This window comes from Melanotaenia boesemani, chromosome 14 (genome assembly GCF_017639745.1).
Source record: "Melanotaenia boesemani isolate fMelBoe1 chromosome 14, fMelBoe1.pri, whole genome shotgun sequence".
NCBI classification, from domain to species: domain Eukaryota; kingdom Metazoa; phylum Chordata; class Actinopteri; order Atheriniformes; family Melanotaeniidae; genus Melanotaenia; species Melanotaenia boesemani.
Genome location: NC_055695.1, coordinates 17,617,157 through 17,645,092, shown reverse-complemented (window position 1 = coordinate 17,645,092; position 27,936 = coordinate 17,617,157). Strand labels below are relative to the sequence as shown.

At 37.7% G+C, this 27,936-nt stretch overlaps 4 protein-coding genes across 4 annotated transcripts; 2 read left to right on the top strand and 2 right to left on the bottom strand.

Annotated features, from left to right (window-relative positions):
• The first annotated feature begins 327 nt into the window (after positions 1 to 327).
• ndufa11 (NADH:ubiquinone oxidoreductase subunit A11) lies at positions 328 to 3,977 on the top strand. The gene is made up of 4 exons (XM_042006266.1): positions 328 to 496; positions 2,559 to 2,651; positions 2,852 to 2,974; positions 3,792 to 3,977. The coding sequence occupies exons 1-4, from the start codon at positions 343 to 345 to the stop codon at positions 3,902 to 3,904; spliced, it is 483 nt and encodes a 160-aa protein (XP_041862200.1). The 5' UTR covers positions 328 to 342; the 3' UTR covers positions 3,905 to 3,977.
• Positions 3,978 to 4,386: 409 nt separating this feature from the next.
• Positions 4,387 to 6,488, bottom strand: commd2 (COMM domain containing 2). Its single transcript, XM_042006372.1, has 6 exons — positions 6,328 to 6,488; positions 5,917 to 5,994; positions 5,648 to 5,730; positions 5,247 to 5,321; positions 5,060 to 5,158; positions 4,387 to 4,789 (listed from the first exon to the last, which is right to left on the bottom strand). Exons 1-6 carry the CDS (start codon positions 6,392 to 6,394, stop codon positions 4,595 to 4,597), a joined length of 597 nt encoding a protein of 198 aa, XP_041862306.1. The 5' UTR covers positions 6,395 to 6,488; the 3' UTR covers positions 4,387 to 4,594.
• Positions 6,489 to 8,608: 2,120 nt separating this feature from the next.
• lmnb2 (lamin B2) lies at positions 8,609 to 19,094 on the bottom strand. Its single transcript, XM_042006334.1, has 13 exons — positions 18,670 to 19,094; positions 17,073 to 17,209; positions 16,782 to 16,938; positions 16,286 to 16,411; positions 16,088 to 16,186; positions 15,608 to 15,679; positions 14,446 to 14,571; positions 14,114 to 14,334; positions 13,370 to 13,604; positions 12,134 to 12,241; positions 11,891 to 12,010; positions 11,706 to 11,786; positions 8,609 to 11,372 (listed from the first exon to the last, which is right to left on the bottom strand). Exons 1-13 carry the CDS (start codon positions 18,886 to 18,888, stop codon positions 11,337 to 11,339), a joined length of 1,737 nt encoding a protein of 578 aa, XP_041862268.1. The 5' UTR covers positions 18,889 to 19,094; the 3' UTR covers positions 8,609 to 11,336.
• Positions 19,095 to 24,710: 5,616 nt separating this feature from the next.
• rpl36 (ribosomal protein L36) lies at positions 24,711 to 27,687 on the top strand. The gene is made up of 4 exons (XM_042007196.1): positions 24,711 to 24,794; positions 25,711 to 25,805; positions 26,032 to 26,166; positions 27,562 to 27,687. The coding sequence occupies exons 2-4, from the start codon at positions 25,713 to 25,715 to the stop codon at positions 27,649 to 27,651; spliced, it is 318 nt and encodes a 105-aa protein (XP_041863130.1). The 5' UTR covers positions 24,711 to 24,794; positions 25,711 to 25,712; the 3' UTR covers positions 27,652 to 27,687.
• Positions 27,688 to 27,936: the final 249 nt, after the last annotated feature.

The window sequence follows — 27,936 nt, the reverse complement described above, 5'->3', positions numbered from 1 at the left end:
TAAGTAAACATTACATATTTTTCAGCATTTGTAACATTGTTTTTGCTGAAAGAGTATGCAGAATAACATTGTATTTTAGTTCCACAAGAGAGGAAACTAGAAAATCTCTGTGATTAGGTGGGGGGGGGTATCCATGTTGGTTATTGCCCAAATGAGTTGTAAAATACCGGATGTGGACCAAAAATCATATATCATGCATCCCTTATTTGTACCTCTTTTAATAATTATATAAGGAAGAAAAATCAGTGTCATAGAATATGAAAGAGAGGAAAAATCGTTGCCAATTGTATGTTTTTTGCTGTACTCTACTTTCCTCACACTCCTGACCAGCAGGTGGCGATAATGCACAAATTACGCAGCGGAGGCACTCAACAATACTCTCGCGAGATATTCAGTAGTGACCTTCCACAGATCAAGATGGGGTATTGGGATGTACCCGAGGGTACAGATTGTGTGGAGAAAACATGGATTACCACCAAACTGGCCACGGCTTTGGGTAAATATGATCAGGCAGGAAATATGTGGGAGAAAATATGTGCTCACTGCAGGGCTGTGAAAGCCAACCAGCTGAGCTAGCGTGAGTGTTGTAGTAAATGCTAATGGGATTCTCTCAACACTGGTACTGAAGGAGATGTGTTAAGATTTAAAGAAAGAAAAATGACTTAATCTATCGTTAGTTTGTATTATTTGCTCTCAAGTTATTATTTGAGTGTTTTTAAAGTCATAAACATCCAGTGTCGTCTTAACTGCTGCTCCAGAGATTAGCAATATGCTAGCTAGCTGTGGCTTTCAGCTAGCTAGCATATATATATATATATATATATATATATATATATATATATACACTAAATAGTTATTTCAGCTAAGTGTCTGTATATTTATAATGGCTAATAGACCTTTTCAGAGCCTACTCTTCTACATTACAAAATAAAGTTGCCACTAGTTAGTTAGAGTTAAGGTAATGTGTGTTGTTTTTCTGTCCTAAGTTAAAACTTACAGATAGAAAGAAGCCATTCATGCATTTCTTTGATCACCTGGTTGATCGGGGTTTCATGCAGAATTTCATATAACAACAATTTAATTCTCTATGGGAAGTCACAAAAACACATCCTGTCAGATCTTATTCACATTAGACTTTATCTACAATACATCTATATATGATTTTGTCCACAATTTGAAATGATTGGAAAATGTCACGTTAGCCTGTTAAAATTCAAGTCCAGATATTTGTAATCGATCTGACCATGGTATGCTGTTAGTTTGCAGATGTCTAAAAATAAATTAATAAATAAAAACAGCTCAGCCAGCCATCATATAATTTAAGAGCTGACATCCTGCTAACCATTTAAAAAAAAAATAGATCAATTATTTTGACTGCAGACCCTGTTTTAGTATTTAGTTTAGTGCAGTACATCTTAAAGATTAAGCAGTACATCATTCACAAGATTATTTGATTTGTTCAGTTGTTTTTTATTTACCCAGTAAACATTGGTGTAGGAAATGCATTACCTTCAGTGAACTTTTAAATCTTCGCAGCACATTGCAGCTGTTTTTTTTTCTAATAACTTTTTAAGTTAATGTAAATCTTTGCATGCTTTGACATCAGCTACTTCTGTTTAAGATGTTAAAAAAAATAAGAGATGGGTGTGTTTGTGTATTATGATGCTCAGATCAATTTAAAGAGGCAAGTGGAGTAAATGTATACAGACACCATATGGCAAATGAATAATTAGACCTATTAAACTATAAAATCACTACAGGTTTCTTAAAGTGGCCAGTGAGATTCAGATGATTAGTTGATTATCCCACCTCTTTATTGTGGAGGACACTTGTTTTCCGTTTCAATGCCTCTTAGGCTTTGCGTAGCATCATTTTTGAGCCACAGGCTGAAGTAAAACTAAGTAAAAATTACATTAAGAAAACTTTACTGAGTATATAAGTGTTAGTAGTGTTAGTATTTGTGTGATAGATGTCGGTTAGTATCTCTTAACATTACTAGTGAAATGACAGATGACTGCAATGGGCACTAAATGGTACTTTCTGGGTGATCATCTTGCTACTCAAATGATCCCCAGCAGTTGAAGGGTTGGTGACCACCACTATTTCATCCTTGAAAGAAAAGAGGAACCAAATCTCTTTAAAACAGAGGTGTAGGGCCTAATGGGGAGACGATGGCTAACCAGCCAACAATTTAAAAAAAAAAAAAGACCTGGAATTGACTCCACCATTTGTTGAAAAGACAAATAACTTGCCGAGACGTTACTATTTTAAATTTTCCAGTCCTAATTTATCAAATGATAAATTCAGATAGTTTTACCAAATGATAGCTACATTGGCAGCTTCAGTAAGAATGCTAGGTTAGTGTATACTAAATATTAGTCTACAATTAAAGAATAAAGTGTAAGGTAGATTTAAAAGATTAGTTGCATAAAAGCATCTAAAGTCACAGTTTGTAGACTAATGAGAGGAATTTACAAGATGCTGTTTTTTTATTAGTCCTGTAGAAGCATTGTGGGTTATTTTTATGTTGTTACCACGTTTGTCTCTGTGTGTTTCAGGCCTGGTTGGTTCAGCCTATCACATAATCGCATTCCAGCCTGAATCTGCATTGGCGGCTCTACAGAGGGCTGGGGGTGCCACCCTGACAATGGGTAAAATGCTGACATTGAAACGTTCAGACATCCACATGTACATGAATACGACTGTTTTTTCTGTCAGAAAGCTAATTAATGTCACTTCATATTTCAGTCAAGTGATACAACACTTTCTTCTCACAGAGCTCTGCTTTGCTTTCAGAGCGTGAATGTGTCAAATCAGGAAAATTTTTTAATGGGTTTCTTTGTCTTGGCAGCCTCATTGGGAGCAATCTTTGGGATGACAACGTGTCTCAGTGCTCAGGCTCGAGACGCCCCAGATGAACCACTGAATTATTTCATTGGTGGCTGCGCCTCAGGGATCTTCCTGGGAGCCAGAAGTAAGTATCACAACTGGCTTTGCTGAACACTGTTCAGTGACACAGACCTAACTTTAGGCTTGCCAGATCATTTTTTGGGACAGTCCAATAATAAGGAATTTCAGTAATCCAGTCTTTAAGTGACAAATGTATGGACTAGTTTTTCTTTATCTCTCTGAGACAAGATATTCCATATTGTAGCAATATTACATAAGTGAATAAAGTGGGTCTAGAAACCTTGTGTTCTCTGTCAATTAAAGGACAGATCCTCGTCCACTGTAACTCCAAGGTTGCTCACTGTAGTACTGGATATTTCTTATATAGCTAGACAGTGTCTTTCTGAGGTTTTCAAATCCAAAAACAACTTCAGTCTTGTTTGAATTTAGAAAAAGAAAATTCAGTGTTATGTTATATACGCTACCGCTCAAAGTTTGGGATCACTTTCCCGTTGGATTTAATAGGAAAGTGATCCCAAACATGCCTCTGTGACAGAATGTTGTGAATGATGGTATTGAATGCAGCTGAGATCCAACAGGACAAGTAAAGACAGGAATTTGTTATCCGAGCCCATGAGATCAATGATAACTTTCACCACTGCTGTTTCTGTGCTATTATGTGCTCCTCATCCAGACTATAAAAAAAAAAAAAAAAATCTGCTCCATTTATTAGACAAAGCTGATCTCAGAAGAGATTTACTCATTAAAAACAAATCTGTGATGCTGCGGTCTAAGAAACTTTAATTAGACTGACAGAAATCTTGATTATTGCTTATTAAAGCATTTTCACTGACTACTGAAGTAAAACCATGTTCTCTTCGTGTGTGTTCGTGTATCCCCAGCCCACAGTATCGCCACTGGTACATCAGCATGCCTCGGTCTGGGAACACTGGCCTTTTTCACAAAAGTTGGCAAAATGGAAGGATGGAAGATCGCTGGTCCTCCTAAACTATAGGTGGAGAGTGACTGTAAGATTGAATCGATATTGTAAAAAGACTTAATGTAATAAATTTCCTGTGAGAAAAACAGTACAGAGTCTGGTCTGCTTTACTGAAAATGAAGAAACTTAATCTATGCAGCTACGTCAGATCAGTCGCACTGATAAGCCTCAAATTAAATCCCCGATCAGCCTGAGGTCCATAAAACTTACTTATTGTTCAGGAGGCTACTTATGCATCCCAAAGGTCTGTCCTGCAATGAATTAAAAGTTTGATACCTTTAGTTCACCCTAGTGGGGGTACATGCTACCTTTATGATTGCTAGAACAGCAGAGGCCCCATGGCATTCTGAGCCATCTGTGTGGGTCTCACTGTGAGTTAATTATAGTCTGTAACAGGTTTCAGTTGTTGATCCTAAACAGAATATTAACTTTTCTATCCTCAACATCAGGCCATCTGTTCCTTCGCGTGGCTTTGAAACACCACAAAGTTGCTTTCATCTGTTTGACTCACTTTAATGCAATGTCAGCAGCACTGTACAAATCTAGTAAACACAATTTTATATTTTGACACATACTGATTCAAAGGCAAAAATGAAAAAAAAAAAAAACATTTGCTTGTTCCTAAAACTGCACATACTGCTGAACATTGAGGCGCTGTGCAGGCAGCAGGAGGCACATGTGACACAGGAAGTTTTCCAGAGGGAATTATTTGATGTTACGTAAAATACGGCGAGCGTGGCTCGTTTTCAAGGCAGCCAAAGCAGCCTCCAGAGTGGAGATCAGGTGCAGGAGGGTGCTGGGATCTGTGTGGAGAACCCTGCTGATACCTGAGCTTCCTGTCAGGTGCAGACGCATGATCACCATGGGAATGACCTGCTGTCGGACTGAACGACTCGCCAGCTAGGAGGAAGAACAGAGGGACGTAACAAAAACAAAGGGAAAAAGTCACCCTGAAAATTTTATCCTTCATAGCTTAAAGTGCCAAAAACAGAGTTCATTCGTTTTACAGTTAGTGTGAATTTTCTACCTCCTCTCACATCTGAGCCCAAATTCTAATGATACAATTTAGAAACATTATAAAAATTACACAATTTAATCCAACATATAATCCATCTGATCCCCTCACAGAGGTTAAGTAAGGATTTAAAATGACTCCAAGAACCTCCTCACCTGAACGTCCAGTCTCCATTCCAGGTTGTGGTAGGTGGGCTGAGTGGGGAGCAGCTGGTTCAGGGTGCTGCGAATCTGACTGTGATGCTGCAGGTAGAGCTGTAGCAGAAAAGGGAGATGAAACCTCCAACTCAGCAGATACAAGGTCTATACTGTCTCATCTGAATATTAGAACATTAAAAATCACCTGCAACAGGATCTGATTAAGCTCCTCACTGAACCCCAAAACTAGCACAGAGTCCATGAAGTCCACCTCAGAGATCTACACACACAGACAGATGTAGCTCACTTAAAGTTTATAACTGATATTTAATACAAACTGAACTGAATAGAATTAGCTGTTAGAGAGATGAGAACTTTGTCACAGATAATGTGCTTATCAGATCTCACTGTGGATATTAGCTTCCTTGTTTTGGACTGAGATTCTGCTGCAGTGGACCTTTAAAGTCGTCTTTTTCCTACATGCACCACAACATTGTGAAATAACAGTTGAGTGTGCATGTTGAAAATGGCACTGTGTGGGACAAATCCTCATCTGTATGAACATGAAATATTTCGAAGAGTGAGAATTATCAGTGTTGTGCTCACCATGTGTTTGGAGCTCTCTGTCATGAGGAACATTAGGCCTTCCACCCCATGCTGGACCATTTCTACAGGAACACTTAGCTTCCCTGCAAACGGTGATGTTGAATTAACTTACTGTGTTTGAAGGAGGCCAATAAGCCTCATAATACATATCCATCCATCTATTCATAGATATATTAAATGTGTATATAAAATATAGCTGCAACTCCGGGCTTATGTTCCAACATGATGGTTGAAATCGGCCACTGCTTGGAAAGATGTATCAGTCTTACTGGCTGCGCCTTCATAGATCTTGGGACTTGATCCTTTCCTCAAGAATTCCAGCGCTATCCGACCAAACTCTCCAACCACTAAAACAAGGAAAGATTGAAAAAGCACAAAACAATCATGTTTTGAAATATAAAAATAAAAACACGTTCACACAGCACTTGTGTTTAACTGCAATGATGAGTATTTCTCATGGAAATATTTGTTCTTCTTAACGCGCACCTTTCAAACAACAAAATGACTAAACGTGCCTCATATCACAGCCATAACAAAGCTAACATGATGATGAAGCAGCTGCACACATCCAGAGTGACACAAACTGTGTCACGTGCTTCACTTTTCCTCAACAGCTGTTTATCAGCTGACAGTCACGGACACTGAGGAATGTGGTCCTCTCGGCCCAGCAGGTTACTCACCGGAAGCATCAACCTTGGACAAGAAGGAAAGATGTTCTTTGTGGTCTTCCGACAAAACCAGCAGCATCCTGAACAGTAAACATTCAGGACCTCCCTAGTGTACAGTCAGGTAGCAGTATCCATCAAACCCGGAACGGTATCCGCGTTTTCCTTCTTCATTGGTATCGTCCTCCAGTCGCTCTCAAAATAACTGCACACTGCCCTCTTGTGGACGGCTACTTGTCTGCATCTGCCTCTGCATTTAGATTCCGGTTAAAAACATTTCTCCTCATCTAGACTTTTGCTTGCTTTTAATAATTTCAGTTTAGTTATTTTATATATTTTTTTCATTTAATTATGTCGTAATAATTTTACATTCTATTATATAAAGCACATTGTGACAAACCAAAAGGTGAATGCTGCTCCTAGCCTTAGACTAAGGATTATTTTCTTTAAAATAGTCTGATTTCATTCAAGAATTATATCCAGATAGTCAACAGTATAATCTGCAGCCAAACAAATTCTTTAAACTTATAAGCCACACAATAAGTTTTACAGCTGCCATTAGTGATTAACTTAAAACCCATCTTTTTTTCATTGGCATTTCACCCAGTATGAGAGTTGCTTTTATTGCACTAGTTCTTTTAGTATTTATTTTATATTTTGGTTTTTATTTCTATCTGATTTTATGTCTTTTATTGTTTTATGCTCAGCAGCTGCTGTTGTAAATTGCTTTATAAATAAAGTTGGCTTGACTAGCTTTGAACTTGCCTATATTACATATATTTCCCCAAGAGTAGTGATGCCTTTATTTTGTAAAGCACTTTTCAACCACATCTATGTTCAAAGTTACACTTTACAGTAAGATGATCTTCTCATGCATTTATCTGCAGTACTTTTCCTTTTATAATTATACACATATTGAGGTGGGATTCAGTATGTTCGGTAAAAAATTTCAGTACATGGGATCAAAGAACTGATTTCTGAGCCACAACTAGGGTGGAGAAATGCAATCTGACCTTGATGCTTCCCAAAGACTTTAAAAAGAAGTTGTCTAATTAAAGAGTCTGGTAAAAAAAAAAAAAAGGTTGGAGAAAACAAAATGAGGTTTAATAAACCATCATTTTATGTTGTAATATAAATAGTGTTGCAAATATTTTATAAGCATTTTCATTCATTTACTCATTTATTATTCATTTACTCATTTAAGCATTCTTATTCATTTATTCATTTACATTTTATCCTTAGATTTTAGTAACATGCATTAGGCTCTGCTTTTAATTAATAGAGCTACATTATTATATTGTGGTTGTTATTCCTTCACAGCTCACAGATAATGCATTCACAAACAGGACACAAACTCATATAGGGTTACTGAGTTCAATACTGACAAAAGAGCTAAGAACTAGCGGCCTTGACAATGTTCTGGATGGCCAGTAGGGAGTAATCGTAAATATTGTTAAAATCTCTTTGCTTATCTATTTACTCCTAGCAGAATGGAATTTCCTAGTAACTCAGAAATCATTAAAAAGTACAGCCTTTGTGTAAAACTGTGGGAACAGGTAGAAGAAAGTCAGCAAAAAAAGGCAGACAGATAACAGGGCAGAGCGAAGCATCTTCTTTCCTTTCAGCTCTGACGTACCCCAAAAGGAGGACCTGGAGGAATCAAATTCCCAGAAGAAGGAAGGACCACCTTGCAAAATACACATTCACATGAATGCGCACCACATGCACGCACATAGCCACAATGCATTGTATCAGTATAAATGAGGAGGATAATTTAGGTAGGCGGGTCTTTTGGCTGAACCGAAGGGTCCCGACACTTTGTGTATTAGTGATCAGAAGCTAAGCTAACAGGCCTCCTTCTCGAGAAGATATGTATTGTTTTCTTATTACTGGCTTAACAAAGAATTGTCAATTCTACTCAAACTCTGGTGTTTTTGCCTTCTTTTAAAAATGTGGATTTTTGAACACTCTTCCTTCTGATTTACAGGTGGTGAACAAATCTTTAAAGCCAACAAAGAATATTTTAAAACTTCAATAGCAATAGGTTCCATCTCAAGTCTCAAAGCCAAAACCCTTTGCAGCGTAGGATTCACATTGACCTTAAGCAACAATAAAAGGGGTATAGAAAGATCTTTTGCAAATATCCACCTCCATTTTTCATGATTACCAAGATAAACCAGTGGTAATAATCAAATAATCAGATGTTCTTTACCAAAAATCTACAGTACAGCATCAGGCTCATAACCACCTGGCCATTCCTCACTTTATTTGAACAAAACAATTCATACCAAAAATGTATATGTAAAATGTTTATTTAAGTGTACAAAATGTAGTTCAACAGGTAATCATGAATGGAAAAAACATGACTGGCAGACCATGCCCCTACAATGAATACACAGTCTCGGATTATTAAAACTTTGGAATAAAAAGTTCTTAAAATAACTGATCACATATTGTAGAGGAACCAATCAGATCCAGATCACACAAGTTTATCCAGGATCTGAAGCACCACATGCTCAGTTATGGTTACCAACAAGCTGTTGTTGCTTTCTTTTTACATGAAGTTGTTCACATGTCCTTTATTCAACAAATGAGATTTACTGGTACATTCCAAGGATAGTGTCAACTACTGTATTGTGTAAACCAGAATCTACATTAAATCCCACAAATGTTTTCTGCTCTTAAAGTAGGGGGCTTATGACCTAAACCATCCCAGATAATCTAAAACACAAAAAATTATCAGTGTTTCATGTTAACAAACTGGTTACATAATCAAACGCTAAAAGAAGTCTAGCAATGTAAAGCACAGCAAAACGTAAAATAAAAACTAGGTTTCCCAAGAATTCACATCAAAGTAAGTCATACAGTGAACTACAGTAAAGTACGGATCAGCTCAGTGTCTAATGTCTAAAATGTTGCTTTCCCAAAGATCCTGGATCAAGTCTTTGTCATGGCAGACAGGCTTAATGTGGTTTTGTTGGGAACTAAATGTTCTTGTTATCTGTGTCTCCAAAGTGTCTAAGATGAAGATCCAGATGGATGTGACCCATTAGATGTCCACATATAAAAAAAATACAAGTTTTATACTCCCAGGAAAATGGAAACTAGGACCATCTCTTGAAGATAGACCTGAGGGCATAAAGTCAAATGGTCCACAGAACCTGGACAGTCCTGCCCAAATGGGTCCTCTGGAGGGACCAAAGGGTCAACAAGCTTCATATCCATTTTAACTTATCTGAGTCTATTTGTTCTAAATATTGATGGAAGACCGATTTAAAGACTGGCTGCAGAGAAGTCTGCATTTTCTCTAATCCCACCTCTGAGAGGAGGTAAGGAATGAGTCATACTGGAACACGTCAAAGGCCTCCACCATGGAGTCTTCATGTAGCTTTGGTCTAAGACTGCCTGTCTTAGTCTCACAGCTGCAACTCAAAGACTTGCTGGTGGATGCCGGAGGTGAAGGAGGTTGTCAAGTTCAAGGACAAGTAAATGTTGCAGCAGCTCTGAATGCTGAAGCAGTTTGTGGAGTCAGAAACATCTAGAGAGGCTATTAATGCACTCCTGAACACCTGGGACTTGTCCCTGTAATGCAGTAAGTGCACCTGGAGGCTGCAGGGATCTGAAAGGTCACTCTCTGGAGCTGGAGTCATTGAGGTAGTTCAAAAACTCCACAGTAGCAATTCTGCATGTGGACAAGATCTGCACAGGTTTACAGAAGGCCCTTAACGTTCTCAGGCTGGATGACAAAAGTATTTGCATGGACCTCAGGCACAGTGCCTTGGGACAGGCATACTAGGGGGGGGTGGTCCCAACTTAAAAAAAAAAAATCACATATTTCTTGTTTTACTGTTCAGCACTTTGTTTAAAGTGTTCTATAAATAAGGTGGGTTGAATTGGATGGAGTGTTTCCCATTAACTGGGATTTCATAATCCCCAGCCTCCTGTAAATGCTTCGCTGAAGGTCTAGAAAGGAAACTAAGACTAACAGTACATCTTACTCTTAGCTTTTTTCCTTCTTTTTTTTTTTAATCTTTACAAATGATCAATAATTCAAGGGGGTTTGTTAATCCAGTGTACATGTATTAAGTAGACTTGGATAAGGCTCCTAACAGCAACCCCCAGGATATCATGTAGGAGGTGCTTTGGGAATAACCAGGATGTCAAACAGCTTCTACATGCTGTTAGATTCCTGCACATTTGGAGAAAGCTGTGTATATTTACTTTACATTAAGGCTATTAAAAAAAATAAAAACAAAAAAACACACAAGCACACTTCCTGATGAAAACTGACACCACCCCCATATTTTTTAAGTAATAAAGAAATGAAGTGGAAAAACTAGCAGGATGCAGGACTTGCCTTAGGAATAAGATCAGGATTCTGCAAGTAGTGTCCTTCATGTCTGCAGGTCAACTGTGGTGCTCTAAACCCTGACAACTGGACTGAACCTAAACTAATATTATTTACCTGGCAATGAAACATAACTGCCTTCATTATCTCTACAGGCGTTTTACTACATTTGCATTATGCAGATCAAAAGAATATATAAATGAAAAATACAGAGGAAGATATATAAGAGGTGAAATTCACCTGGTTTACCACACCGAGAAATATCATATATAAGAAACACATTCAGAGTAGCCTTGATTTTGGAGCGAAAGCTAAGCTGCGTTTACTTGACACTACATCTGCTTAAGAGATGAAACTGAATTGCTTACTGGCAGAATAAAAAAGACAATCAACTTAATTAATTCTTCACATACACATTAGGTTTTTGTTGATACTGGAACACCACCATTTCCCCTTTGGATCCATAACTTTGTGTAATCATTGATTATAGGACTTGTCAATATTCAGGGAAAACAGAGCTCGATTATTCAAAGATTCAAAAAACTGTCTGTAGTCATAAAAAACTAAATGTGTACTGGATAAGATCCTATCAGAGTGGCTCTTGTAACAAAAACAAAATAAAATAAAATATACATATATATGAGGGGATCAAAGCCATGAAATTGAGAAGACGACTTCACATGATGGCGCACTCTCTGGATGACACTCTGCCCTGTTAGAAGGGAGGGAAATAAATTTATTAATATTTGGTGAGCATATAGGATGAAGATGATAATCTTACATTCTACAGTGAAGATTCTATGATACTCTATCGGCTGAAAGGTGGAGTTGTTTTTTTTTTCCACATATAATTATCAAACTCTATATCTCTATAATATCTATATTATATACACTCTATATATTGTTAAAATATTTTTCTACCCAGATACGGATATGTCTACCTGGAGTCAACGATAATAAAAATGAGAACCTATTATTTTGGGAAACAAAAATATTTTGTAGAGTCTGGACAAGCAAAGTTGACAAGTAAATACAGCATATTCACCCTTTGTGCCACCTCCTCTTCTTCTCCCTCGCCATTTTCTATCTCCACCTGAGTCTTTGTTACGCTCCTTCTGGCCACCTCCTGCAGGTCAGCCCGCCCCAAGGAGAGACAGAACAGGTAAATATCAGACAGGTGTGACTCCAGCAAAGAAAGAGTTACAGATACCCGGGTATAAATAAGTTTACCTCGCCGTCAGAGTTGATCAAAGAGGTGACAACAACAGTTCCTGTTCCCCAGGAAGCCTGGCTCTTCCACAACAGATCAGATGGTGGACTGTGGGCCACGCCAGCATCAGCAGACCAGACCTGTAAACAAAATTCAGATGAAGGCAAATAAACTGATGCAGCCAATAAGCTTAAACTGGTAAACTACACTGCTGATGTCGGTACACTCCATTTAATAGTTGTTTGTGAAGTATTGTGTCTCACCGTGACCGTTTGTCCAGCCTTGAGGACATATTTAGGTGAGAACTTGTAAATAAGCTCCTCTCCATCATCAACTTGTCTCTTCAGTCTCCAGTTGCCCAGAGGCTGATCCTGCAAAACAAGTTGAAAAGAAACAGGAAATTCAGAAACTTCTAGTTGACTTGGTTGCAGTAAATTCACATCTCCTTGGCAGCCACCAAATATTATTCCTTATAACCTCAAATCCCAGGTACCAGTGGCACCAGCAGCCATTATTCTGCCATTTAAAAGACTCCCCATCATAAGAAGAAATTGTGACAGAGTGGTTTGTTATTTAATAACGCATTCATACAATTAAAACTTACTTACTGGCTGCGTTATGACGCAAATACATTTGAATGTCAAACAGATGTAGAGCTTGTACCGTGGAGGCACAGCAATATAAAAACACCTGCCTCCTGATGCTTCTTCCAGGCTTTAGGACTGTCTAAAGTCTTTAAACCAAACAAAATCACTGTCATAAAACTTCTAACTATGGCTGCAGAACAAGCCTTTTACATTGTTTGTAGATATATCTCAGGAACACAATGACTGATAAACACTCAAGTGGGCTCACACTGATACTCATCCATCATGGTACTAACATGGACGCAGATGATGTTCTGAGACTTTGATGCTTTTTTTTCATATAGCAATTTATTGTGGCTCTAATTTAGTATAATTGATTATATGGTAAATGGTCTGTATTTATATAGCTTTTCTGTACCTGGATGATACCCAAAGCGCCTTACATTATACATCACATTCACACACCCATTCACACACTGAGGGCAGAAGCTGCCATGAAAGGCGCTCAACCACGAGCCATCAGGAGCAATTTGGGGTTTGGTGTCTTGCTCAGGGACACCTCAACAGGCTGAGGATCGAACTGGCAACCCTCAGGCTACAAGACGACCACTCTACCCACAAAGCCACGCCGCCCCATTATATGACAAACTGTCATTTGTTATTCATTGTCTAGTTTAAATCATGTTTAAAAGGAATAACACAATCACAACCAACACCTAACAAATTCCCTGTTGGCATTATTTTTTTACATTTAAGATATTGTTTGTAATTTTGTACTAGCTAACAGAGTCTGTTCATTTAGAGGATGAAGCACGATATCAACTTGGAGAACGCATGACATGCTGGATGTAGTTTTGTTCCAACAGCCATCAGCAGCTGGTTACGTCTCTGGACTTGTTGAATCTTACAAACCTGCTCAGTCTCATTAGTTAGTGTCACTGCGTTTCCATCCATGTCAGTTGGTGATATATTCACTGCTCCACTAGCTGTGGCCTCCTCCGACACCAGCAGCTGCTCTTCTCCTCTTCCCATCTCCAACAAATCCTGAGCCTCCACCTCCACCCTCTTCCTCTTAGTACGTGATGAGGAAGATCCAGTTACCCTGGAAACGGTCACTCGGGAGGATGGACTGGGAGACAATTTAAGTCTGAAAAAAGCACATGAGTTCAAGGGTTGACTTGGTGCAGCTGCTGATTGCATAAAGCCCTGGCAAAGTAAACATCATATTATTCATAAGAACCAGAACATTTCTCTGAACTGTTGTGGATATGTGTCCTAGCTGAAACTAATTCTAGTTAGACGCAATGGCATAATCTGCAAACATCTGTTGAATAGTGTTGTCCTCACAGAAGAGCACGTCTAAAAGAAGCCATGGTACTTCTCCAGCGGTGTGTAAGTCCCCAATTCCAGACATGAGGAAAGAGGAGGTGAGATGATGGGTTGTCCTGTTTCACTGCTTTAACATGAAATTTTGCCCATTTCTTTAAAAATGTATGCATCAAACCCAACCAGAATAAAAATAAAATCCTAATGTTTAGGCTTTCAAAACACACTATCTTTATAAAAAGGGTTATAAATAGTTACATTTTTTGACACTGCCATGTACAACATTTAGTAATGTTAGAGTATATACAGTACTATATAATCTGTTTGTACCTGTGTTCCTCTCCCTCCAGCAGTTTCCTGTATGCATTGATCTCCATATCTAGAGCGAGCTTCACATCCAGCAGCTCTTGGTATTCACTGAGCTGAGCGTTCATCCTGTCTCTTAATTCGGCCATTTCTTGCTCTTTTCCTTCGATGGCACGGCGATGCTTGTCTCGCTCTGCTGACAGAATTTCCTCCAGTTCTCTGATACGGTCCTCTGAAGCAGTCACCTGTCATTATAACCCATGATTAGGAGAATCAAACACCAGTAGACTTCATGGAAATTAATGTGAAGATGTAGAACAGGTCAAGATCTGTGTGTATATGTCACAAAGCAGTACCTGTTTCTGCAGAGCACTAAGTTGATATCCAAGACTTTCTATTCTCATACGAGACTCCTGCAGCTCCTCCCTTGCTGCGCCCATCGCCTTGTCATTAATCTCTGATGACATCTTGGCATTATCCAACTAGACGAAGATCAAGACTACAAATTAGTGTTTCCCCTACAAAATTTTGCAGCTGTGGTGGTACCAATGGTCAAACCAGGGAGGTAGGGGGTTGGGGTGTCACATACCATAACATATAGCACTGTAACTGATGTTTTATTATTAACACAGATCAATAATACTATATACCACGTACCAATTCTAAATATCACTCTTCCGGTAACTGATGCCAATGTTTTCTTTTTTGTTATTAACAGACCAATCAAACGACAGGCGCCATAAACAACAACAAATTATGATTCACCAAGTAAGTTAAATGTGTCAGTGACACAATTTACATTCTGGCTGTTGGCATTTTATTTTATTCCATTGTCTCTTACACCACCTCACCTGTGTCACTCTGTTCTGCACCTAACCCCTCGGCTACTCTTGCCTGACTAACATTACTTAATGGAATAAGTCATGTACAAAGAGCTTTCATTTCACATCAAAACTCTAGTATTAAATTATTTTACATTGTTCAGGTATCCTGCACGAACCTTGTGGCATTGATGCTGTTACCTGACCAGAGCTCTCTACCTCGGTTGCATTTTGCCTTTTTGAAAAATATTTTAACAGGCTCATGTAAAATTGCAACCAGTGGTTAATAAATTATGGTGCATAAATGGCATCCTATATTGTTTAAGCTAACCAGTATGAACTTCATTAGCCTACAATAGCGCTAGGACCAATTACTCAATGTTACATTGCATTGTGTTTGCTGCTCATCAACAGTATCTTTTTTTTAATGTGTATTCAACTTGTAAAATCTAAAGCAACTTGTACCGAGCAGAAGTCTGACAGCAGTCTAGCCTACCACTGCTGCACTTCTGGAGACAGCAATACAGGTTCAATTAAGAAATTCTGGCATCCGTGTGAAACAATTTAATTCTTGGCATTTTGAATTTGTCACTGTAACAATAGAGCTGTGGCACCGTGGCTGAGTCAATGTAGGGAAAACACTGATGTTAGAATTAGAGTACCAACAAACAAGCAAAATAAATGGTTTATCTTTTACCTTGGCCTGGAAGGTTTGCTCCAGTTCCTCCTTATAAAGAGAAACTTGCTCATCATGTTGCCTCCTTAGGTCCTGGTGGAACAACAGAAACCAAATCAACAGAACTTTCCCTGTGGTATGTTTGAGGCTGCACTTACTGAAACTTGACAAATAGGAAAATTCTGCAGCCTTTTTCAGGATTTAACAGTTCAACAAGTTGGACATGGTTAAACCCCTGCTTGCTGTGATTTCAAAATCTCAAGGCATTATTCCTCAGTGTGGGCCCTGAGGCAGCATTACATTAAAAACAGACATGATTCAGTCATGGAAAACACTGCATGGACTGAAGAATATTTCCAGAGATCACTGTGACACAATCTACAAATGCAAGTAAATTCTTGATTTAAAGGTTAAATTCAAATGTTGCTTTGGGCCCAAGAGGCATTAAGCTGAGTGAGCAGTCCTAACTGTAGGTAGATCTGCCTTCTCCTCCAAACATACCTGTAAAGCCTGACCCAGTTTGAGCTCATAGTCCTGCCGGACTCCAGAATCCACCTCCACTATTCTCTGCTCCTGTCGATGCCGACTCTCGCGCATCTCCTGAAGGTATGTACAATAACCATTACAATAGGTGCCTTGTAAAAATAAGTGTTTGTGCCGGTCTGACAAGATGCTGCAAATTGTACGGAGCACCCCTACCTCTTCAAACATGTTCTTCCGGAACTCCAGCTCTTCACTTAATGACTGACAGCGGTTTTCCAGGTCTACACGCATCAGCGTTTCTGCCTCCAGCTGGCGCTTTGCAACAGCATGGCTGTCTTCTGCCTAAATGGCACATAAAAAAAAAAAAATAAAAATTAGCACAGACAGACTCAGCTAAAATTAATTTACTTACTGGCAGATGTGTCCTTAAAATTTTAACCAAACTGAAGTTCACTGAAACTTTATCAGTAAAAACACGTTATTGTGAATGCATCTACCGAGTTGAACATAAACAGTAATCAGATTAGCAAAGAAGGCTCATCCATACAAGATACTCTACATTTCCAGTGGTTTTCCTAGTGAAAAATGTGTTAGATTTTCAGGCAATAAAGTCTAATATACCGAAAAGTAAACAATTACGCAAAAGGCCATATTTCTCTTTCACCAGCGTAATATTCCTGTTTCGTTAAAGAGAGAAGCCTACGGTACTCACCTTGGCAAGAAGACTCTTGACATCAGCTAGCTCTGAGGTCAGTGCAGCATTCTGACTTAGAGCTGTAGCAAGAGATGCTTCACTCTTATTTAGCTGGCCTTCCAATCCATTTGCCCTTGACACGGCCGCAGCAAGATCACCTTCCTTCTTCTTGACACTGGAACAACAAAGGAGGGATAAAGTGGTTATTGTTTGCAACTGACCAGTGACGTTGACTCCAAATGTTTAACTTTTTTCTAACTTACTTGATCTCAAAGCAACTAGTATTAGAATAAGATTGTCTGCATTTACCTGCGTGTTGCTTCTTCTAGATCAGCTTTAGCCTTCCCAAGGTCAATCTGGAGCCTGGCTCTGTCTTTAGCAGTTTCATCCAAAACCCGCCGAGCATCAGCTAACTCTGCCTCATACAGAGCCTTCAAGCCTGTTACCTAAAGGGTAAATTAAGTTAATTATTAAATGTGATCATCAAAAGATATAGTGGTACTAGCTGTAGCTTGCAAGAGGTGCTGTGCTGACATGCTGAATTCTATTTACAGATTTTGTCTTTAAGTTTCTTGAATGTAGACCATTTCTGGAACGAAAGTCTGAGAATACTTGCACTAACTGCAAGCTGACATACAGGTTTAATGAGCTACTTTCAGCTAGTTTCTGACAAAAAAAAAAAAACTGGGTCTGGTGTTTTGGGGGAGCCTTTATACAGTCACTCACAGACTTGATGTAAAATGCAAAGTTGGGCAGTAAAAGGTTCTTCACATATAGTGTTACGTATATGTATCAAGTGTAACACAAGCTTGGTCTCTGCAGGAAAAATGCTAAAACTATATTTTGTAAATGTAATGAATTTATTAAAATATTGTTTGTATTTGTATGTATACAGTTGTGCAGAAAACACATTCTTGCTGCTCATAATAAATGTGTTTATCCAGATCTTACTAAAGAATCTGAAGTAATGTATTGTGTAAGATAATCTGCTTTCACTGCCACAACATTTTATTACTTCAGTTATCAGATATGTCAGCTGTACTGTCATTGTTTAAAACAAAATCATGAACTTGTAAATAAGCAAATTATGATTAGTAAAATTATACTATTCTGTCTGTTTTCTACCAGTTTCACTCAGATTAAAGCAGCAAAAAGCAGAAAAAAATGTATATTGTACCCTTAATTTAAGAGATCAACTTTAAGGTATTTGATGGAATACCCCCCTCCCCCTCTTAATGAGCTTAAAGAAAGAGGTTTAGTTTGGCATGTGTTTTTACTGAAGGACACTGGAAAAGTGGAATATGCCTGATGTTAGGTAGAGAAAACTATAAATAATTACTCTGATTCGGGGTACCATCTGTTAATAAAAACAAAAAACATTGAGTTCTTGGCAAAAAAAAATGTAATCTTTGTTAACAAATTGTTCACAACTGCAAACGCATAATGACTTAAAACAAATTCACAGAGCACTCAGTTTTAGTTTCAGTATCTCTCAGATGACTAAATAAAAACAAATATTTAAGAAATACATTAGACTAAATAATTTTCACCCTAGCAGCGAAAGTATAAGACCCCGCCCTTTCAGTAATTCATCATCCTCCCAACCGAAGGACAAAAGTAAACTTCACAAACTAAAACACTGCGGGAATCAGTTAAAACTTTTAACTTAAACTTGTTTTTAACATGTTTTATAACTCAATATTATGTATATAACTCAAATAAGACCAAATAATAAAATTATTTTTAGGATTGGCGCGAATGAGCTCCCGCTGCCGACGAACTCACAATAACATGCAATATTCCTTTTTATTGATATGGTGATTACAGCCGCCATGCGTTGATAAACCTGATCTGAAATTACACGTGCAGGAGTACAAACACAGAGCAACTATTTTATTATACTCACCTCTCTGGTAGTCACCTCCTCCTTCTCAGACACTTTGACCATCAGTCGGTCGTTCTCCAATTCCAGTGCCCGGACTCGGTCGATGTACACGGCCAGCCTGTCATTTAGATGCTGCAATTCTTGCTTCTCCTGCAAACGAGATATCCGGGTCGGAGAGAGAGGCGTAGAGGCCGCTGACCGGCCAGCTTCTCGGCTTGGAGTAACACTAGCTGTCGCCATTACTGTTCCGTCAACAATCCTGAGTTTGCTTCACCACTAAGTAAGTGACAGAAAACAAATCACTGTCTGTTTCTTTGTATGCAAAACAGTTTGCCTTCTCAATTAACGCAAAAATCTCAATCAATGAACTGTACTACCGCGCGACTAGAGTCAAGCCAAACTCAGTGGTGTGATTTCAAGATGGCCGACACCACTGTTAAGACCGCGCCAAAAGCACCGACCGCTTCCTGTGTCACAGGGGCTGATAGGAGGGTGGGGCGGGGCTGCGGTCGTTAAAATGAGAAGAGATCTATAAATGAAAACTGGAAATTTAAAATTTTACAGATATAGTGTAAAATTTATTATCACTTATTTATTTTTAACACGTTTAAAAAAACAGAAAACAGAAAAATGCTTCAATATGGAGAAAAGAAAAAGAAACAAAACAAACACAAAATTAAATTCAAATTAAGAATAACTAAATGACCAGGAGTTACTAAATCTGCATTGTGTACAAATGCAGCTAGATGGCATTTAAGACTAAATACAATTGAGAGGACAGTACAGAATATACATTTGAGTTTTAAAAAAGTAAATGTTATATTTACAATTATCAAATTAATGGTTAATAAAACTGCAGTAACAGTAACTTGTGTACTTCCTCTTAGATCTTAGATCTCAGCCCAAAAAACTTCTAACACTGAACATTCTCTACACCATATGTCTATGAATAATGGTAAAACAAGTAAACTAAAAAGTTTGTAAAAGAGAATGCTTAATCTGAAATGGTTGAATGTATCAGAGGTTTTAAAGACTATAGACTGCCTGCTGTAATCTAAACACATCGAGTGGCATTGCATGCTATTTTGTACATTTATTTCAGTAGCTCAATAATAGTTTAAATTATACAGTAGTTTTCTATTGTACTTTTTAGAAATTGTGTTGTTTTATAATTCACACCACAAAAAAGGTTAAGTGGATTTCGGTAAGCGCTAATGATTGAAATAAATCATAATGTAATGCCTGTTTTCTGTAATATTTCTCAGCTAATAAAAAACTGGTTGCAGACTCTTCCCTCAAAACAGAATAACTGGATAGATTTGGTAATTGACATGCAAAATAAAAAAAATACCTAGGCGGTTAAAGTTGTGTATTAACAAGTAACTTGCATTACTTGGAAAATTTGATAATAATAGAAAATAAATAATCTCAAACTATCTGCTATGTCACCTGACAATTATTCTTATCAGCATATTATTTTATATGGTTGTGTAGGAGGCCAAATGTTTGTTCTCCTTTTTGCTATTGTCAATAGGCTTCAGGTCTGTTTTCCTTTTTGTGTAATGTCCCCCTTCACTGGTGTGTGTGTGAGTGTGTGTGTGCCAATAGAGTTGTGGAATTGGCTCTGATTCTCTCCAGCAGGTTTCCTCATGCCGCTGCTTCTCACCATCTCATCAGCCTGACAGTATATCGTCCCTGGTTGAACCACCAATTCTCTCTCCAAAGGTAAACATGTAAAAGAGCTTCAGTTGTCTGTACTTCCCTGTAGTCATCACACTTCTTGTCTTCAGAATTCCTGCTTGGCTGAAGCTGTACGGATTACTCACTCATCAACTTGGCAACCTGCCTGCAGTTTTGTTTCTCTGGTAACCCATTTGTTTAATAGCCTGCTATTTCAGTCACTGGTTCCTCACCCTGTAGATCTAAGAGGAAGTACACAAGTCTGGAAAATCCCCATTTATTGAACTAACAAATTTCTTGTGGGGTAACATCAAACAAATTTCCTTCAAACTTTCTCTGTTTCCAGTCTACTTTTGGATTTTGAAGTCTTGTACTCATAGTTTTTGTTTTGTTTCTTCACTAAAAATGAAATAAATAAAGCAGTGACATGTATAGTTTGGTAATGTATAAAGTTTTGAAAAACTAACTTATATAAACGTCTCTAATTCCCTTTAGATATGTAATAAAAATTAAAATGTTATGAATTTCTGATCTAACAATCCTCAGCATTATAGTCAAGATATGGAGACATGACATGAGTCTTGCTCTCCAAAAGCAGAAGAAATATCTGAATCAGTTTATGTCTTCTTGTTGGTCATTATCCCGACATAGAGAACTATATAAGATATTATTTGATTATATGTAGCTAGGCAAAAGAAAAAAAACCAAATTCCTTGTGAAAGAAACCAGAAGCACCAAGAAATTGGGTAGTCTTGGATCTCAGTGTGTGTATTTTTTAGATTAAATGGACAAAACAGTTTTACCCAAGCAAGAATTTTTTTCACAAAAAAATTATTTAGCCTGGCTGTTAAATTATAAACATAACATTTCAAACATTCATATTAGTTGCTCAAATGAGAAATGCCTTGTTGTCATATTCCAAGATTCCTCAAAACAACAAATTACTTTCAGGTACTGTGTTTGAAGAAATTCCTGTAGGGTCTCTTAAATTGTCATATAATTATTCTTTCACAAAGGAAAACACTGATCAAAGATTTTTATTGGAGATGTTGACATTCTGAATGAAACATGCAGTAATAAATGTATCAAACATGAACTGACATTAAATTTACCCAGTCAAGGAGATGCTGAAAACATTGCTGGTGTCTGCCAGTCAAACAAAGAAACTATTTTTCGTGTGTGATTTCACAGCATATATTTAAATCAATTTTGGCCAGATATTCTGTTGGATTAACATTAAATTAGGTATTGATGTTCTAAACCCTGAATTTACTGGTTTACTGCAGAGTCATTATGATATCTCAAGTGAATATGTGGAAGATTGCAAAGCTTTTAACACAATCTAGTAAAAATTTAAAGACAGCTCATTTCCTCAGAAGTGGGGATTTGGAGATTTAAGTTGTATCAAACCAAAGTTCTCAAACCTGCCAGTTGGAACATCACTAGAATTTGGGTCATTTGGGTCAAACCAGACCAATCCATTATCATGTAGCCTTGTGGAACTGTTTACATCTGTTGTGACAGACATATGAAGTAAATCAGCAAATCAAATCAGTATTTATTTTCTACTTCACTGTATTTAGAAAATTTAACCAAATACTAATTTTGATGTGAGCTACATTTTTAAAAATGTTGGAAGAGAAAAAAAAAGGACACAAATATTCATATAGTATACTAGTGCTAGTGTTATGGAAGTTTCTACAAACAGCATTAATGTGAGGGTGCCATGACTGGGTGTAAAAAGGAAGATCCACTGAAAGCTTAATCCTTCCAAGCAAGGATGAGCCGTGGTTCGCCACTCTGTTCCAAATGCCATCAGAGAATCATCAATAAATTACAAAAAATACCTCAATGTAATTTAGTAAAGAATTTTGGTCTTTTAGCATCTGTTAGCATCTGTTACAATCTAACATTGTAAAAAGATTCAGGGAGTCTTGGACAGTCTCAGCCACCATGGATTCATACACAGTGCATGTAGCTTGACCCAGCCCTTTAATTGGACCTCCATCTTTGTCCCAGTACACATTAACAGGTGTCTAATCTACTTCACAGAAGTGTAATCTGATGTCTAATACCGCAATACAGTTTATTGTAATTAATTAATTAATTAATTAATTAAACACTGTTTATGACATTTTAATTTTTTCTATGGAAGATCATAGTATATGTAAGTACAGCTTAATTCACTGCAATGTCATCTTTAAGTTACTGGAAGGTGATTTTCTCAGAAGATGAGGATTTTATTAGAGCAGAGCAACTATAATGATCTGAGTGACTGTGAGTCGAAAATAAATCTTAAAAGCCTCTTATACACTAAACTAGTGTGAAAAACCAGCGCAGATGGTTGCCCTCAGAGTCTCCTCAGATCGCGAATGTCTGAATAAACAAAACAGCTTAAAATTAAATTGCAAGACAACTTCCAGATGTAAGGATGTTCATTCTACATCTATGCAAAAAGACACAGTTTTTAATGCATAAAAGGGCAGCAGAATGTACGTTATACAGTAAGAGGAAAGGAAGTGACCATGCATATTTAGAAAAATTAATTAAAAAAGCAAATAGCAGCATCCCAAATTTCCCTGAGGGCTCTCCGAAGGGATTAATAAAGTATTTCTATTCTATACTATTCTATGTGCATTGTGTTTTTCTTTAATGTCAACACAGGTGGTCTTAATAATCATGATTATGGTCTTATTGACATAGTTGGCAATCCAAAAATGTGTGGCATGTTTCATAAACATTTAACTAGCTACAGATACCAATAGTTGTACACACACAAATACAAATCATTTTGCAAACATTCATAACTTCCTATGTAAACAGTAGATTCACTTCATCCTAAACATTCAGATGACTGATGTTGTTTGTGTTTGCAAGCTGGAACCACTCTATGAGCAGCAGTTGTAAAAGACTGAAGTTAACTTACTTTGACAAATAAAAATTAATTAGATCTACCATTAAGAGTATATGACGAATTTCTTTACTCAAAGTAATCAGTGAGATGTACCATGCTTTCTTTTGAAAACGTCTGCCATCCAAGGATTTTTCTTAGTTTAATAACCTGCTCACTATTGCCGTTTTAAGGCAGCAACAACAGCTTTCAAAAATGTTGTTTACAGATGTGAAATATCTCCCCCCACTGTACATCCAGAGCTCTGATTTATATTTTAAAAATGTGATTTGAGGCCTTTGCTAGTCAGCCAACCTCGCAAAAGCCTTAAAAGCCACTGAAGTATGCTGCTTAATTGAAGTACCAGGTCATGTACCAGGTGGCCAGGTCATGTTTGTAAATGAGAACTGGCTCTCAAACATTTTTTTTACCTGGTTAAATAAAGGTTAAATAAAATTGAAGTCAGGGAACATGGTCTTGGTGTGACTTCTTTCTGTACCATTGTTTGAACTGGCAGTAGGTCTGAAAGTAGATTTTAAGTCCACCTTCTCATTCAGAATGATAGCAGTCCATATCAGTACCCTTTGTCCTGATATGGGCTTGCAGGTCTGTGACGCTGACTGGGAGTGGAGACGTGTGTATGTTTCAGTGTTGATCCTTCATCTTCTCCATCATTAGGTGTATCTCTGTCTTCATCTGTCTACACAACCTTTGGTAAACCCGTCTTTTCATATTTCATTGAAAAAAATAGTTAATAGACTTTGTTAATGGATTTCTAAAAACTTAAAAGTTTCTGAAGCGAAGAATTAGGGTGTTTGAAATCCTAATACTTTCAAAGGACACTTTCTCATCAGAACTCCATCACATATGTTGGAAGACTGAATTGACACTAGTATGGAATAACTTATAAGAACAAACAGCAAAACTGCAGAATGTCATCAAACTGACAGACATGAGTGCATATAAACATGTTTGGGCATATCAATCAATAAAAATCTTACAAAGTCTGTATTTCCACTGGACCTGTTAGAAATTGAGGTTGTTTGCAAATATGGCTTTTACCAGTTTTTACAAAATTGGTAACAGTGTGGGAGTAACATGATTATATATGCACCACATAAATGTCCACATGGAGCATGGGCCTGCTATTTCAGTAAAACTTGCAGTATTAATATTTCTTCTTCTTTAAAATTTTATTTATTTATTTATTTATTTATTGCACTGTTGACTGCATAGATGTAAAATATGAGACACTTTGGTGATTTGACTCATAGCAATGAACTCAGTTTAAAGATTTATCATCGTCTAATTTAAGTAGGCCAAACAGCTGCTCAGTGGATTAATAGTAGGATAAGCAATTGCTCCTCTGTGCACGTAAATACATCATAATTATATACACAGTTATGTTGTCACGGTGGTTGGTGAAACCCAATTAAAATGCAGTAACTCTTCCAAGCCACCTGTGGCGCTACTGGGCAGTTGTATGGTCACAGTTGCGGCTTCCGGGTCAAGTCTTTCAATATCCGCCTCTTTCAACAAACAGCCCTTCCGGCTTAACCGCCATCACCGACACCAGGTAGGATTTTTAATGTCGATTAGAATGAGCTGAAATCCATCTCAGATCTTCGCCATCCACCAACGTTGGGTTTAGACGTTGATGTTAAAGGTGTCCCCGGACTTAACTTGATATGTTGTCACGATATTGTAATATAATTTTTCACGGAATTTGCAAAAATATAGTCGAGCCACTGATTTGGTGTTTTTCACTACCAACACAACATAGCAGACTTTTAGTCCCAGAAATACTGATGAGTGGCCGATTATAATTGCAATCCGCATTTTAATACGAACTACAGGCTGGACAATAAGCAGCAGATAAGCCGTCATTATTTCTCAAACCCGTAAAGAGCAGCATTTAATTGAATACACATTCACTCCAATACATCCATGGTGTACAGTGTTAGTACCGTGGTGTAGAAACTATAGTTGAATGAAATCCGCCCACGCATTAAGTGGCATAAATGTACAATTTTAATCAACCGCATACATGTTGTAAAAAAAAAAAAGTCTGAATCTGAGGGCACTTCTGAATGTGGGAGGAGTGATTGGATCTCGATAAAATTATGAATCTTGGAGCCACCCGCATATATCTGCACAGCCTGGAGACACGAAAGCAAATCAGTTTATGTTAAAGCAGGACATAATATGTAATGTTCACAGGTCAAGTTGCAGGTTGTCTCAGCAGGACCTTGCATGTAGTTGGAGGGATTTACAAAGCTGTCAACTTGTTCGCTTCTCCAAAGATTGATTATTATTATTAAGTCAGCATTTCATGTCCACTCTGAAGTGATAAATAGGACATTTTTGTGTGGCAGACAGTGAATATACCACAAAATGATTAAACCTTTCTCTGAATTCAACTTAGTTCAACTTTTTAAATCTTGTTGCTTAAAAAAAAAAAGTGCACTTATCCTTGTATGTTTCTTTTGCAGACATGGCTATACGTTATCCAATGGCCATTGGCCTTAACAAAGGTCATCCAGTTACCAAAAATATAACTACCCCCAAACACAGCCGCCGACGTGGGGTAAGTATCTGCTCATATGAGTTGAACAAGAGGTCGTTTTTATTTTCCTCTATTTTTCAAGTGTTTGAGATGAGTTAGGCCTTTTGTCAATGTTGTCATTTTTATTGTATGTGTAATATGCTAGAAGTTTTTATTGATTCCATCTCCAGATAGAAGTTTGTCCATAAATTGTTTTGTGGTGTTTGAAACACATAAATTTACTGGTGTTTTAACTGTTTCTGTGCAGCGTCTGACCAAGCACAGCAAGTTTGTTCGGGACATGATCCGTGAAGTTTGTGGTTTTGCTCCATATGAGAGACGAGCCATGGAGTTGCTGAAGGTGTCTAAGGACAAGAGAGCCCTCAAATTTATCAAGAAGAGGGTAAGCATCATAATGAAAAAATACCACCTGTTTCCAGTGGTACCTCAAGCCACACAAATGTTCCCTATTATGAACTTCATTGGTTGATTATTACCCTCATGGGATAATAAAGAGTCATTGATTTTTAATTAGAACCCTGTATCTGCTGGTCAAAATACCACATTAACAGCTGCAAACATCTGGCTCTGTGCAGTATGAAAGTGTTCATTGGACCCTGCTGTAGAAATGGGTTTTAATTGGCTCAGAATCACTGGTAACATTTATGTCCATTGAGAAGAAGAATATATATAGCATCTTTTTTTTCCCCAGACATGCATATCTACTGACGGTAATGTGTCACACAGAGACTCCATACTGACACGAACAAATTGCTTTGAAACAAGATATTTAAAAGGGTTAAGGTAGAGCTATAGCCACAACTCAGCTGTGTGTGTAATAAAAAGCTGGCTGTGCTTTTGAAAACATTTTTTGGCTGTAGATCCACAGTTGACAGAGGGGCTGGTTGACACATATTTGATGGCGTTAACCTTAAGTAAGATTAGTACAGCTGAACTTTTTGCATTAGCTGACACAACAAGAACTACAGTCAGCGATGATGGTAGTGACGGTACCTCGATAGTGCTGATCAGCTTCACTTAACAGCTGTTAGACTTTAGAGACATTTGAAATTTGATTTTTTTTTATTTACTTTTTTCTGTGAATCCTAAATGGAAACGCTTTCAAGTGCAGTAACTAATAAGCTCCAAGCATAAGTAGTTTTATTGATTATTGATCAGTGCCTAGTCAGTTTTCAGTCTTGGTTAGTTTATTTTTCATTATTACACTTAGATCTTTATAATCCCATATAACTGAATATAGCCTGAAGATCAGGGCTATGCAACTCGGTTCCTTGAGGGCCACTGTCAACAAACCTGACTCATATTAATGTGGCCATTGTGCTAAATGTTGACAGCTCTTTGATCTATTTAATATGAATCAGGTGTGTTGGAGCAGGGAAACGTCTCAAACCTGCGGAACAGTGGTCCTCTGGGGACCAAGTTGAATAGCCCTGCTGTAGATTATTGTGGTGTTTGGAGCAGCAGCACCGTGTAGGAGAACTTTGTGGTGGTTCTCATCATGGATTCTTTGAATCAACAAGGTTCAACAGATACCATTTAAAAATTCAACCTTTTTTCCACAGATTTTGTCATGTAATTAGTTACTTAAAAATTTGGGGGGTAATAGACGATTTTTCCCCCACTACGTTGAGGGGCGTTAACAGCCTTATGTTCTATTTTTCCCTGTTCAGGATTGGATGTTGAATAAAATGCTCATCAAACTAATGAGCTACAGCGCCTGAACTTCATTCTTGTCGTAAATCCCTTGGTAATGTTGGTGTTTGTGTTTTTCCTTCAGATTGGCACTCACATTCGGGCCAAGAGAAAGAGAGAGGAGCTGAGCAACGTGCTGGCTGCCATGAGAAAGGCTGCAGCCAAGAAGGACTGAATGGTCACTTAAATAAAGTTCTGTTTAAGTACAAAATTCAGCCTTGTCTTCTTTCTGTTTTGGTTTTGCTCATTGGGAGCAGGTCCTTCACTAAAAAAAGAAAAAACAATATAATGATACAAGTGTGGTTCAAGCAGAAAACTTTAGGAATATAATAGCTTCCAAAATACTTAAAAAATGTCCAAACTTGACAGCAGAGTTTTGTTGCAAGTCAATTGTTTTAAAAAGAAGTGTCAAGTTACAGAAAATGGTTCTTAACATTGTAAACCAACAAAGCAATGAAGT

Coding starts and splice junctions, on each gene's coding strand:
- rpl36 (XM_042007196.1), top strand. CDS start 25,713: ATGGCTATACGTTATCCAATGGCCATTGGCCTTAACAAAGGTCATCCA. Junction 25,806..26,031: donor AACACAGCCGCCGACGTGGG/GTAAGTATCTGC, acceptor GTTTCTGTGCAG/CGTCTGACCAAGCACAGCAA. Junction 26,167..27,561: donor TCAAATTTATCAAGAAGAGG/GTAAGCATCATA, acceptor TTTTTCCTTCAG/ATTGGCACTCACATTCGGGC.
- lmnb2 (XM_042006334.1), bottom strand. CDS start 18,888: ATGGCGACAGCTAGTGTTACTCCAAGCCGAGAAGCTGGCCGGTCAGCG. Junction 16,412..16,781: donor TCAAGAGTCTTCTTGCCAAG/GTGAGTACCGTA, acceptor TGTGCCATTTAG/GCAGAAGACAGCCATGCTGT. Junction 14,335..14,445: donor TTAGTGCTCTGCAGAAACAG/GTACTGCTTTGT, acceptor TTATAATGACAG/GTGACTGCTTCAGAGGACCG.
- ndufa11 (XM_042006266.1), top strand. CDS start 343: ATGCACAAATTACGCAGCGGAGGCACTCAACAATACTCTCGCGAGATA. Junction 497..2,558: donor CAAACTGGCCACGGCTTTGG/GTAAATATGATC, acceptor TGTGTGTTTCAG/GCCTGGTTGGTTCAGCCTAT. Junction 2,652..2,851: donor GGGTGCCACCCTGACAATGG/GTAAAATGCTGA, acceptor TTGTCTTGGCAG/CCTCATTGGGAGCAATCTTT.
- commd2 (XM_042006372.1), bottom strand. CDS start 6,394: ATGCTGCTGGTTTTGTCGGAAGACCACAAAGAACATCTTTCCTTCTTG. Junction 5,322..5,647: donor CAGAGAGCTCCAAACACATG/GTGAGCACAACA, acceptor CTGTGTGTGTAG/ATCTCTGAGGTGGACTTCAT. Junction 4,790..5,059: donor AATGGAGACTGGACGTTCAG/GTGAGGAGGTTC, acceptor TCTTCCTCCTAG/CTGGCGAGTCGTTCAGTCCG.